Genomic DNA, 13,056 nt, shown 5'->3' with positions numbered 1-13,056 from the left:
TGAGCTAACTACAATTAATTTCTTAATTGTGCCTTATTTTTACATGGAAGAGGGAAGTGGCATTACGAGGAAGGATGCTCATATTCCCTTTCACATTAAATTGCTAGCAGCTCTTCACAGATGAGCAGTATTGTGTTATTCCTCCCCTTGCTTCTGTGGCACTTTGGCCCTGCTGAAATGCTTAGCCATGGCAAGCGAAGTATCAAAACGGTGGCTGGATCTGGCGGCAGCTTGATCGAGGAGATGCCCTCAAGGACAACTGTCTGGTACCGTCGCATCAGCCCCCCACCCTTCTTACTCTTCAGTCAGCCAGGTTTCCAAACAAAACTACATAAAATGCTTTCCAAAGCTAGACTGTGGTCCCCTACAGAGCACTTTATGTACTTCATAATTCAACTTTAAATTCCCTCAAATACTAAAACGTTTGACAGCAGAGAAGCCAGGGAGCACTGGCTTTGAAAAGCATCCAGTATTTCTACACCAATTAAAGGAAAATCAGAGTTTCCTTCTGTCCAAAGGCCAAGTAATGTGCTCCTCCTGACCCAAGAGATGACCAGTGAATCTCGGTCCTTACCACAAAGGTTTTCCTTTTTAGCTCAGCAGTGAAACCTGCTTAGAGCAAAGGTTGCCAGCTGCCCACCCACAGCAGCAGCCGCTGTTGCACATCGAGTTCAGTGTGCGGTACAGAGAGCTTGGGCCATTTCCCACCCGCCCTGTTCACGGCTACACCCCGACGATCAGGCGGCTTAGGTTTCTCTTGCAGCAAGACAGATTGAAAGATGGGTGCCATTAGTATTAACAGCCTTCAGCTGATCCTGTAATATATGCTATTAACTGTGCAATAAACTGATGATCCAGTAACTATTATGCTGGGGCTTAAAAACAAAGTGGGTATGTTTTTTAGCATTTTTTTTGCATTTCATTCCTAAACTGAAACTGTTAAGCACAAAATTCAGGAATAATAATTCACTCGAACCCACAAATTGTTTTCTATTTTTTCTATTTTTTCTCTATTTTTCAAGGTTTATTTACATTTATAAATTTGCACAGTCGTTACTATTTCTCATGGAATACTAACTGAAAAGAAGAATATTGCTCAGACATTGCTAGCAGATTTGTATGTCCTTTGCTTTGTCTATCAACTATACTTGTTTGCTCAAATAAAAGCAAACAAGAAGAAACACACTCAGAGGGTATCAAGTAATTCAACATATCTGCTAAAGCATTATCTGTAGAAGTTAGCTTTATCACTAGAGGAAACTCCCTGGGGTAAACAAAAACAGAACCAAGAAAAACAGTGCATTTTTCCTTGTCTTTTAGCTAAAATAAATCAAGTAAATACATGAGAAGTTTTGTAAAATAAAAAGGTAACACTCTGTAGATTTGAATGCAACACTGAGGATGTTTTAATTGTACTTTGTCTTCGTAAATCCAAAGCTTGTGAGGATCTTTACCGTATGCTACCCAATTAAAACAATAATTAATGCTTTAGGAATCAAATTATGTACCTCATATCTTGTATCAAGGAAACCCTCAAAGTAGGCAGAGTAATTCCTGTATCAGACTTTCTTCTTTCTGTTCCAACAGCAACTGTATTGGAGAAAATATATGAAGTTAATATGAAATTATACTAATGGTCTACAATGCATTTGTTTTACATAAAGGCTAAAATCTTAAGTCACTGAGAACTGCAGTGTTTCTGTGCATTACCATTAATACTATCCTGGAAACATGGACACTGACAAAATGATGTTACCTGATTATTCTTTCCTTAATCCAGCACTGAAACTGGAGATTTAAAAGCTTCCTGAAACTGGAGATTTAAAAGCTTCCTTTTTTGTGGGTGCACTACATTCAAATATATATATATAGACAGATATAGATATATAGTGAAGAGTTTTACTAAATCTCATGTTCTCATGAAAATCTCATGAGATTTTCTAATCTCATGATATATAGTGAAGAGTTTTACTAAATCTCATGAAAACAGCTGAGAAGGGCATGATAAACTTAAAGAAGCTGTAGCAGCATATCAGATGCTAAGAATGTCAAGCATTTCTGTCCTTCAGTATTGGGATCAAAGTGCTTTGTGGTGACACATTTTGCTCTCCAGAATTTGTGTATGCCAGTCAGATTGCTCAGTGCAATTCTCATTGAAGCTTATTAAAGGGCTTTTAATAAGTGAGACTAGTTTATCCACAGATGTATTTTTTAGGACTGATCATACATGTTCCCATAAGCAGGATTTGAAGGATTCTGAAGAAAGCTGAATGTTGACATTCAGTCCCCTTCCAAATGGCTGTTCTCGATTAGCCAATTAGTGAGGGCCAGGATGGGCCCACTCATGCACTGAACACATTCTTCAGTTTTTAACTTTTTTGTGAAATGCCTAATCCAAAAGGCACTCTGTAACTAAATAACTATTGCTATGAGGAGTTCAGTATCATTAATGAGAAGTACCCAGTTGGATTTGCTGCTACTTGGAGGAGGCACAGTCCTTGGAAGATGACCCGCTAAGTTCAGAGAATTTTACTGCAATGTTCAGCAGCTGCAGCCACTGGGCAGGGAGATCTCAAGGTCATCAGAAAACCAACCTCTCTCACAACAAGGAGGTAATTTAGTGACTGTAAAAGGCCAAACAAAAGCAAAACTGAGAGCCTAGGATCCATGGATAGAGATTAATTACACAACTTCTGAACTGTACTGTCCACCAGTACAGAGGTTTATTGAAGATGGATTTATTCACACAGGGTTTTGAGACATGTAGTCACTGAAAGAAAAAAATATCAGCTGTCTCAGCCACGGCTCCAGACTTAATCTATTCCAGAAATAATCTGCAGAAGCACTGCTTCTCACACCTCACTTAATGCTTAGCGCGAGTTAAAAGGGAAGAAAGGCAGTGAACAGACAGGAATAATAAGTACGTTCATTTGCCTCCAATGATGTCCAGGCAACTTCATAATGATTATGAAAGGTCTCAAAATTTAAATGGGACATCAGCAAACACATACATTGAAAGTACTGCATGGATTTTACATGGTTGCACTGTTCCTACCAGACCCAAGTTCATTCAGTGTAATGGGATCTCATACAGAGGGAATTGCCAAGTACCCACCTGGGGACTCCGCACTATGCTTCTCTTGCTTCTCTTCTCTCTCCTGGTATTGAAGTAAATGGGACCACAAAGCTGATTTCCCCTGAAAATTGAATATGTATGTAGTAAGTAGGTTTAAATAAATCAGGAAAAAGAAAGCCCAATGAACAAGGCAAGATAATGGGATGGCCTGGCATTTCTGTGGGCCAGAAGTTGGGTGACGAGAGTCATTCCTTTTCTCTCGGACCAGGAGACCTACAGAAGAGGGAAGACAGACCCACTGAGCTTGCAGTCATGCTGCTTGCCTTGTTTCTTTCAGTCCTCTCCCCAGGTCTCCCTTCCGAAAGAGAAGAAACCAAGAACGTATCTGCCAACATTGTGAGGTGCCTCTCCAAAAAACTCTCATGATATGAACCAGGTTCTCTGAGCCCAGAAATACCTCTCACGTTATATTGAAATTACTCCACTGAGTAGCAGCTTAAAAGGTACAAATGGCATTCAGTATTTGCTAAAGAGTATTATATATACATTTCAAATATATGTTTCAAACTACCAACCTGCTTGACCTGCAGACCATGGCTCCAGATTCTTTCTAGCAGATCACAGAGACTAGCAATTAACGTATTTTCCTCCAGACCTGTTATGTTGGCTTCTCCATGTCCAAGCTCCACTGCTTCGTGGCCCATCTTCTCTACCAACATGCGTTTAGTCTAAAAAAAATCCCAAAGGGTTTCTAAGGGTGTCATCCCACAAAGAGCAGAACTTATATATTGAATTTACTTATACATACTTAGGGAAGGTGATCTAGAGATTATCTCTAATGGTCTGGCTAGAGAAAAATCTTTCTACAGAGATTGTACATTAAAAAGAAAAATTTTTTAAAAGGTTTGTATTAATACTCCATAATGTCCTATTCCCATAACTTTATCTGTTACTGACCTGTATCAAAGATAGAATACCGAGCTAGATGCATTTTTAGTCTCACCCAGTGTCACCGTGCTTAGGTTACAGCTATTAAACTTTAAAACACAGGTAATACAGTATTTCACCAGCTGCAACTGATATAAAGACACATAGAAATTATGTTTTCATGGCTCCCAAAACTTCTTAAAAACAGTAAGAATGGTGATACTTCATTTGCTTTGCATTAACAACATGCACAACCATCGCACGTGCTGAACACTTCCTTTTTGTCAGAGGGTCTTGAGCCCAGAATGTTTAGGCTACATTTAAACATGAACAATTAAAGGAATCCTCCCTGAGATGTCTGACTGTGTTGATTCTCCTTTCTGCCTTTTTATTCTTTCCATCAACTTCGACTGCACAAACAGAAGAATAACAGTATATATTTTTTTATTTTCTAGCGGTTGGAAGTTATAACACAAAGCAGTATCTACTCTGTAACAGTGCGGGATACCAACAGACCATCGCTGCTCCAGCTGTGAAGGAGTTTCAGGACACAGTCTGCAGCAGCTATTTACGTTCAGCTTAAGTGACGAGAGAGCACACAGCGGGGAGGGGGAGAAGGTACCTTCATGCGACATTCCTTCAGTAACCCTTCCACGAATTTGCAGTTGGTCTGCGCAATCACAGCTGGAGAGAGGTCTGAGAGTTTGGGTTGCCTTAGATTTTTTCCTAAACTCCTCGCCTCCTGCATGTATTTCTAAAAATAAAGAGAATTATTTTAGATATTACAAGTCACAGGGATTCTCCTCATCCTAATCCTAGGCAAGCAAATGCTAGCAAAAAGGAATGAGCTGCTGTTAATCCAGGAACAATATTGTGATTTATTTGATGCTTAAGTGTCAGAGAAGTGGAATACTCTTCTATGACAGCAGAAAAGCAAGATATTTTCCTGTGTGGTACCAAAACTGTCAGCTAGTGAACTGTGCTGTTAACCACTAGCACAAAGTTAGCCAAAAGAAGTGCATAAAAGCGTGATACCTTCATTCAGCATAAAAGTCAAAACACCAATTAAAGTGTCTTTCCATTGTTACTTGATTTTCACTAGCAAAAAAAAAAAAGAACTAAAAGCCATTTGTCTAATTGTTGACCAGACCGTACAGGAATGGAAAAATCCTTTTTAAAGAAATACAAAAAAGCAGAACTACACCTAGTGAAGGAGGAAGATTTCAAGCATTACCTTTCAATGGAACTTCACCTGCATAGTTTATGTGGGAAAAAAAGGATTTGTCTTTATCTCAACTCTTAATCACAAGTGAAGCTTGTTTTAAACAAAACTGATATGTAGGATCACTCATGTTTTTACTGGAAGGTGGTAGTTGATTTTTTTGGACAAAAATGAGTAGTATAAAAAATTAGAAGTATGAAAAATTGAGAAATATGGTCAAAAACCAATGGCCATGGTGTTTAAAAAAGAACCAAACTCTAACCAAAGCCTTTTAAGCCTTCCTGTACCACTACTACTTTTTTATTTCTTTTTTTTTCTGGGGGGGGGGGGGGGGGGGGTTAAGCAAAAAACCCAAACCCTTCAGCAAGTGTCAGCTACCCCTAACATCAGTAAGGGATGGTCTACATGCTCAGCAAAGCTAACATGTTGGCCACTTTTAGGTGTGCAAATGTGAAGGTTATCAAAAAGTTGCGCAAACATTATTCATAAAGTTTTTGTTAAAAAGACTAAATATAATGTTGCTGAATAAAACAGACATCAAAAAACCACAGTGCTCATATTTGGATGCTGGAATTCTCTGTTTTCATGCAAACCCTGTGATTTTGCCAGTGTGCTTTTATCCAATTAATGCTGCCTCTTTTGAGGGACATTATGGGGCAAGTACCGCTCTCCCCAAGAGGAATGGATCGGACACCCTGGCACTTAGTGCTGCTGTTGAGGTGGGTTTTCTGAGGGAGGAGCAGCGCGCAGTGACGGAGCACACTGCGCCTGCAGCCTTCTTAGAACTTTCTGTTTGGGGAGAAAATCATATATTTAGCAAAAGTAAAACCCAAATACGCTGAAGTTAACTGCAATTATTCACAATTTTTTGCTAATAGGGCTGTAGAGATGTTCGGAGTCATTTGGCTTTTTTGGTTACAAAATTTGGACAGGAGCAACTTAACATCAGTTCAACAGGTAGGATTCCAACATGGAAAACTGTGTTCAACTAGTCAGTAAGTGCTCAATGAAGTAATTACAACTTCACTGATACTGGAAGGACTTAAAAATAGTTGAAAGCTACTGTATACAGAAATAAAAAAAAGCTGATGAAAGCGTGTTGTTCAGTAAGTAACCTCGCAAGTGACTTTCATCTAACTTAGTGCACAAATTAGCAATAAAAACAGTGGAAAAAGTAATACTAGGAGCAACTAATTAGGAAATCTAATATTTCTTTTTAAAAGGAAGGGATAAAGAAAATGCAAAGTGCGGTTATAGTCTGAAGAGTGCAAAAAATTGATAACCTTACTTTATTCATTGTATGCCTTGTTATTATACGAAAAAAACGAATATAGTTAACTCTTAAAAGTTCAACAGAAGAACGAATGTGGTATGGCAAAACCAGCTGAATGTCATCTGCCCATTCACCAGTATCTGCACACTACAACCTCGAGCAGTCAGAAAGTCATGCTTTCAGGATTTGGCATCCTAGGCTGAATTGCCCCAATACGGGGAAAAAGGAAACAAAACAAAATTCTCATCTGTCAGTCTCAGAACTGTCCCATTTGCCGGGGAGCTGGTGCAGACGCCCAAGAGCTGATTTCCCGTTACTTTTCCGATTATAACCACACTTCCAATCTCTACAGGGATGTGCTCGCGTGCTACGGGCAGGGGAGAGGCTCGCGCTGCACCGAAGGCAGCGGGTCCCTACGCTAGCAACACCTCAAAAGCAGCTTTCGACAAGAGAAACCAAAACATACCAGGCAGCACTCAGAGAAGGATTTTTTGGGAGGCCGTGCAGGAGGGGGCGGCCCCTGATCCCACTCCCAGAAGGCCATTGAGTTCTGGCGAAGCAAAAGCTCCTCCGAAGGCTAAGAGGGGGCAGAGACCCCAATGGCCGAATAGCCAGGAAGAAAGAGGAGACAAAGCAAAAGAAGCATGCATATGATCCACAGCCCGAAAGAAGAAAGTAAATACATGACAAGGCATCGCAAAGGCTCTGCTGAAACACACACAAGGCAAAAGTTTAAGATACACTTGCAATGTCACGTTAACAAAAATAAAAACAGACATTTGCAAAGGCTGTTTTGCTGCGTGTCCGCGCGACATCGCCTGAAGCTGTGATTCAAGATCACGCTTACGCGTTCAAGCTTTTCTTAGCTGAAAACGATGACATTGGTCAAAATTATTCAGCAAGATTTACCACAAAACAGCATGAACATTGCACTTTTGCTAGTGACGTACAAAAGAAGCACATGGACATCAATGGAAAAATTTGGCAGAAAATACTTAATGAAGGACAAGAAACTGAAAAGATAGGAAAGAAATGCATGTACGTGACTGACACTTACAGGATGTGTGGGAGTCTCCAAGCTTTAGGCACAAAAGGGCCCCAAAGTCTTAACCTTTCAAACAGGCTTACCTATGTCAGTAACCTACATTAAAGCCACCCTTAAAAAAAGGGGGAGTCCTGCCTCATTCGCCTCTAAACAGCTGAGGTGTATTCAGCTACCTGACTTTTCCAAGACCTTCACGCTGCGGAGGGGCCATATGTGGGGCTATGTGGGGGCCAGGGCTCAGCTCTCTTCATGCAGTTTCAGGACTGGGATCTAAAGCAGCAAATATGCCATTTTCCTGATGGCAAAGGGGCTCTTTTATTAGCGTAACACAGCTATTTTATTTACTTCGTGTGTGGTGAAGCTGTATGGCATATACAAGCATCCGCGACGCACAGCGTTTAAATGGCTACCGAAACCCACGGAAACCTTCCAGCAGCAACAAAATTTCTGGAAGTTTTAAAGTGTCGTTTGTCTAACGCAGGCTCCCGGGTAAGAGCCGGCGCCGCCTGCGGTGCTGCCACCTACCTCCCTCAGGTCGTTGTCCAGCCCGATGTGCTCCGAGTGCTGCCGCAGGCGGTCTTTCCTCCGCTGCGCCGTGGTGCTGCGGCTGGCCCAGCGGCTGGCAAGAGAGCGAGAAACGAGCCACGCGTGAGCGGGAAAATGCTACTAGGTAAATCATTTTATTTATTCAGCCAGCAATGCCTTTATTTCCTGCATTTGCTAAAGTTTGCTAAAAAATAGCGTCTGCATGAACAAACAAAATATGATGATGGACGTTGAGTAACAACCTTTTTTCTCTCTTTTGTGAGGTTTTCTTGGTACTTCTATAGTTGGAATTACCCCTGAGAACTCTGCCACTGCGATAGTAAGTACTACAATATAGGTAAACCTATGTCTAAAGGACATAAACAATATTAAGATTCCTGGGATTAATCATGTCGCTGATCTTCACCTTACCTTACCTATTTTTTTTTCTCCTCTCCTCATCAGGTTTCTAAATAGCACAGAAAAATTGCATTTTTGCTACATCTTCATTTATGTCCAGTTCAATTTTTCTCATCTTTAACTATTACTTGAAAGTAGCCACTTAGTAAACTGACATGAAATGGAGCAACCTTAAAGCTCCCAAGTGTCCAAGCTCCTTCATGCCAGGTATGCACAAAACACAGCACAAGACAACTCTGTCCCAAAGAATATGCAGTCTCAAGTGATTGTACGATTTCTGATAATATAAAATTCCATCAAACCCTTGAAACCAAAAAGTTCAACTGGTGCAGAGAATAAATTAATACATTATTTACAGAAGAAAGCTGAAAAAACATTGTATAAAGCAATCCACAAAGCCTTAAAAATAAGCATCTTAATGCCCACATAGGCTACATCTTTGAAGTGATATCACTTACTGTGGTTGTGCTTATAAACAATTTTTTCAATATAGTGAAAAAAATCATAAATAATAAAAAAACAAAAGTGTATAGCTTTTTAGCTGCTACATTAAGTCACTCATGCCTTTCTCCTGCACTCACAGCTTGAGCAGCAAACCCAAAGCAGACAAGAACATAAAGCCTGCCTGGCATGGTACTCCGGTGTCAGGCAGTGCACGCGAACAAGGCTCTGCCTGTGAGAGGGAACCACAGACCGCATTTTGGCTAACTGACTGGGTCAAAAGGCCTGAAACACAGGATCTAAAGTTTCTATGGTTGCAGTCCCTTCCCAGCCTTCAAATAGCATCAAGAAAACAAGCACAATGCAAGAGACGGGCATCTGGTCTGCAGGTAATTATGGTTCAGCACTTCCTCATCCCATAGCACAGGAAATTTTGCCTTTTTTTTTTTTTTTAAAGCAATGCAACCTCAAGTCTCTTAGTAACTAAATGAAAGAGATCTATAGGTGTCCAAGGAGCAGACATTTGTACCTTCTCTGAGGATTACATTACCCACATAAGCGTCTTTGCACCTCACCAGAAGTTCTTAAAATATGCAGCCCGTGACTTTAGTAAGTCACCACATTTTTCAAAAACAACAGCTAATGCCTGATGAGATGAAGTAAAAGAGAGAGAGAGAGAGAGAGAGAGAGAGAGAGAGAGAGAGAGAGAGAGAGAGAGAGAGAGAGAGAGAGAGAGAGAGAGAGAGAGAGAGTGTGTGTGGTGTGTGTGTGTGTGTGGTGTGTGTGTGTGTGGTGTGTGTTACATTTTGAGAATCTCAGCAAGTAGAAGTGTAGCAGAAAAAAACTGCCTCCTCAAAGAGCTCAAATAAAGAGTAGTGGAAGTAAAAATAACTTTAGCTACCTGTCTCTAGATATCTTCTACTTATTGCAAATTATAATGCATACACATCACATAATAGAATGCTGATAATACATTGGAAATTAAATTTATTGATTTTATATGATCTATGCCATTTTTTTCTGCTCCCATTTATATCATATATTCTGAATTCTAGACCCAGGTTTGATTCTTTTCCACCTGCCTTTTTGCAGTTACTGGAAGATTTAAGAATTGCTGCTGGCTTGCTTTGAGGGAACATGTCTCACTGAAGGTGAAGGCAGAAGACAGCCCACAGAATAATTACAAGTCAGGCACCATCATTAGAGGTAATTCCAGCCCTGTACTCTGCTTGGGAAAGTACACAGATCAAGCCCCGGATTATTAATTAAGACTGTTCGAACATTTTTGGCATACAAAAGTGAAGATTATTGGCTGTTTATGGGGGAAGAAAAAAAAGATTGTTGTTCGTTAGTCAGAGCAATTACCCATGAAGGGAGCTGTGCACTCCCTCTTCCCCACTGGCTCCACCAGGGAAGGGCAGCTCCCGGGAGCCGGCGAGGTCAGTGCCTTCGGCTGGCACATTGAATCTTGCCGGGAGGCCTGCTGAAGCTCTAACAGCACGCAAGCAGGATTAAGCAGCTAAATCTTTCTAAGCCTTTTCTTTTCTGGGCCATATAGAATTTTCCTGAAATAATGTTTAAACATTACAATAACCATTCCCTCCCCCCCTCATCAGCAGAGATTAGATTTTAAATTACTCTTCCTCTCCTTTTGTTTGCTCCCAGTGACTCAGAGAGGGTTTATTGCTAGCCTTAAATACGAGGAGCAATGCCCTTCCCACCAGCTGCACCATCTCGCCTTGCATTTCTGGCGTCCCATTCGGGTGCCTGACACTGGAGCCCCTTCCCATAAGCCTGCTCCTTACGGGGCAAATGTCACACCTCTGCCCTCGTGCTGCTAAAAAGGAGAGGAAAGCTGTGCTTGCACAGGCAGATCTGGCCTTGCCTTGAGTCCTTATTCTTGGGCTTTCCAAATAAACCTCCTGGCTGCCCATGCCTCCAGCAAGGGATGCTGCAGAGCTGTGTGGGGGACGCATCCGGCTGCCCCGCTGCTGCTGTGGAGGACCAGCCACCACAGCCCAGCATGGAGGAGCTGAGCGACACGCTGCCCCCAGCCCAGATGTTGCCTGAAGACTGTAGGGTGCACAGTGAATTCAGTATTGTTTAATGCTGAATTAAACTCTACAAGCCTTGGCCTAGGTTTGCAGAGGGTGGGGGAATAACACTCCTTTGTGAAAGACGACACTTCTCCTGCAATGTCTAACTTCTGTAATAAAAATGGTAAAAAAGTCAGTATCAAAGCTGGGCTGTCACAAGTCAATCCAGTGAGACAGTGGCCTCATACCAAGGACTGGACATGCCGTACTGCAAGCATGCGCGTTTGTGTATATATATATACACATACATACATACATACATATATATATATATATATATATATATATATATAGACACACACACACACATATATATATATAGATAGATAGATAGATAGATAGATATTCCCCCTTCTCGTCATCTGTCTTGTTTAAAGCTCCATGGTGCCAGACAGAAACGATGTCTAACCAAACCTGACATGGGTGTAAAGGGCAGGATATACATCGCAATACATGCCACATGCTGCTAGAGGACAAGAATTTAAGAGACGCACATTTAAAAGACAACTTCAGTCACAGACTGATTTAACTAATATTACCATCACCATGAAAATCACTTGAAAATCATGAATATATTGATAGCAAAGACAGAGGGAGAGGGCGACAAACATACCTGTCCATGGCACAGAACCTGAACCTCCTCACATAGATCATCTGCTGAGGCAAACTGCTATTTTGGTCTGCAAATACGACAATACACCTTTTACCTGTATACTTCCACCAGAGATCGCATAAGCAAGCGTGATCTTTTCCAGCCAACAGTGCTGTACTATAAGTTATTGGTCAGCAGTCACCTAACTGAGTTTTTATACCCCTGAATTAGCGCACAGATGTGCTGCACCTTCACAAGAAAACCCCTATAGCGCGCCCGCAGCTGCACGCATTAAATGTACAAACCACACATCTAATCTGCTCAGGCTCAGAACCAGTTTGCACAGGACTCTGTAATGACTCCAAAGTCAAATCCACGTTGGACAGAACGAATGCGAACGAGGATCAGATCCAAGACCAGCACTTGCTGGTCACTGCCGGGCTGCCAGGGCAGGGCTCTGCACTATATGTCTGTCCTGCACACAATACGCCGGGACGGGGAAGATGAAGTTTGAAACAGAGAGTAATACGCCTTGTTCTTCTTTGTTGTAGGGTTCAACAGGAAAGCTTCTAAAACTGCAGATAGGGTGGATTAAAAAAAAAAAAAGAGAGCAAAACGTCTTGCAGAGAGCCATCTTGCACTGACAGGCCAGCTTGACAAATTATTTGGAAAAGAATGACCTAAAAGGGTGGCACTCGCAGTCACCATCCTCCACAAGGAACAGTGATCGCAGTCTGCCAGCGTCACCCCTCAGCCCCGGGGAACTGCTGCCCCCAGTGGCATTTAGATCACACGCTCCCTTGTGACTGTAACGCTGTTACGCACTCCTGAGCGGTGAGAGAGGCATACTAAATAAAATAAAGGGGCATGGTAAGGATTCAAAATACATTTTTTTTTCTGTGAATTTTAATTCTGTATAGACCTTTTTTAATCATTTAACTTGAAAGGAGTAAAATACTCTTTGACCACCTTGCACCAGAGTTAAGCAAAGGATCAGTATGTAAAAGATTCACTTCAAATTCGAGGTTACTTGAGTTCATAGTTCCTACTTCAGAAACCATTTTTAGGCACATAGTATCAAAGTCAGGCAAATTTTATTCTTGAAAAGGAGAGTATATGTGGAGAGCAACAGTTAGTCTTTTCGTTGCACCTGTCAATGGTTTGCCATATTAGCTTAAATTAATGTATAGTAACCCCTTGTTTCAGATTCTCATACTCAAACAAAAGGTGAGTTTCTACTATCTGCAAAGTTTAAATAAGATCACTATTTTGTGAGGATGGCTCATTGCTGACTCATTTCTGACTCATTCAGATGCAATGCAGAGATGCTCTTCTATATTACGTGAAAGCGCAGTTACTTGGCTTGATTAAAAGAAATTTTAAAATATTAAAGTCGGCCAGCCTTAAAACAGTACCCAACAAGGGAGGAATTGGAAAAA

The 13,056-nt window shown here is 41.2% G+C and overlaps 1 protein-coding gene across 2 annotated transcripts in view; it reads right to left on the bottom strand.

Moving 5' to 3' along the window:
- Window positions 1-13,056, bottom strand: part of DENND5B (DENN domain containing 5B) — a 120,629-nt gene that overhangs the window by 19,623 nt on the left and 87,950 nt on the right. For both annotated transcript variants that reach the window (XM_064514604.1, XM_064514605.1), the window contains 5 exons: window positions 8,069-8,162; window positions 4,626-4,757; window positions 3,652-3,804; window positions 3,116-3,197; window positions 1,509-1,590 (listed from right to left, as the gene is read on the bottom strand). In XM_064514604.1, coding sequence (XP_064370674.1) covers window positions 1,509-1,590; window positions 3,116-3,197; window positions 3,652-3,804; window positions 4,626-4,757; window positions 8,069-8,162 — 543 coding nt within the window. The remainder of the gene's footprint in view (window positions 1-1,508; window positions 1,591-3,115; window positions 3,198-3,651; window positions 3,805-4,625; window positions 4,758-8,068; window positions 8,163-13,056) is intronic.

The sequence above is a fragment of the Dromaius novaehollandiae genome, chromosome 1 (assembly GCF_036370855.1).
Source record: "Dromaius novaehollandiae isolate bDroNov1 chromosome 1, bDroNov1.hap1, whole genome shotgun sequence".
In the NCBI taxonomy this organism is placed as follows: Eukaryota; Metazoa; Chordata; class Aves; order Casuariiformes; family Dromaiidae; genus Dromaius; species Dromaius novaehollandiae.
Note: the sequence above shows the minus strand (reverse complement) of the source record. Positions and strands in the feature narration are given on the sequence as shown.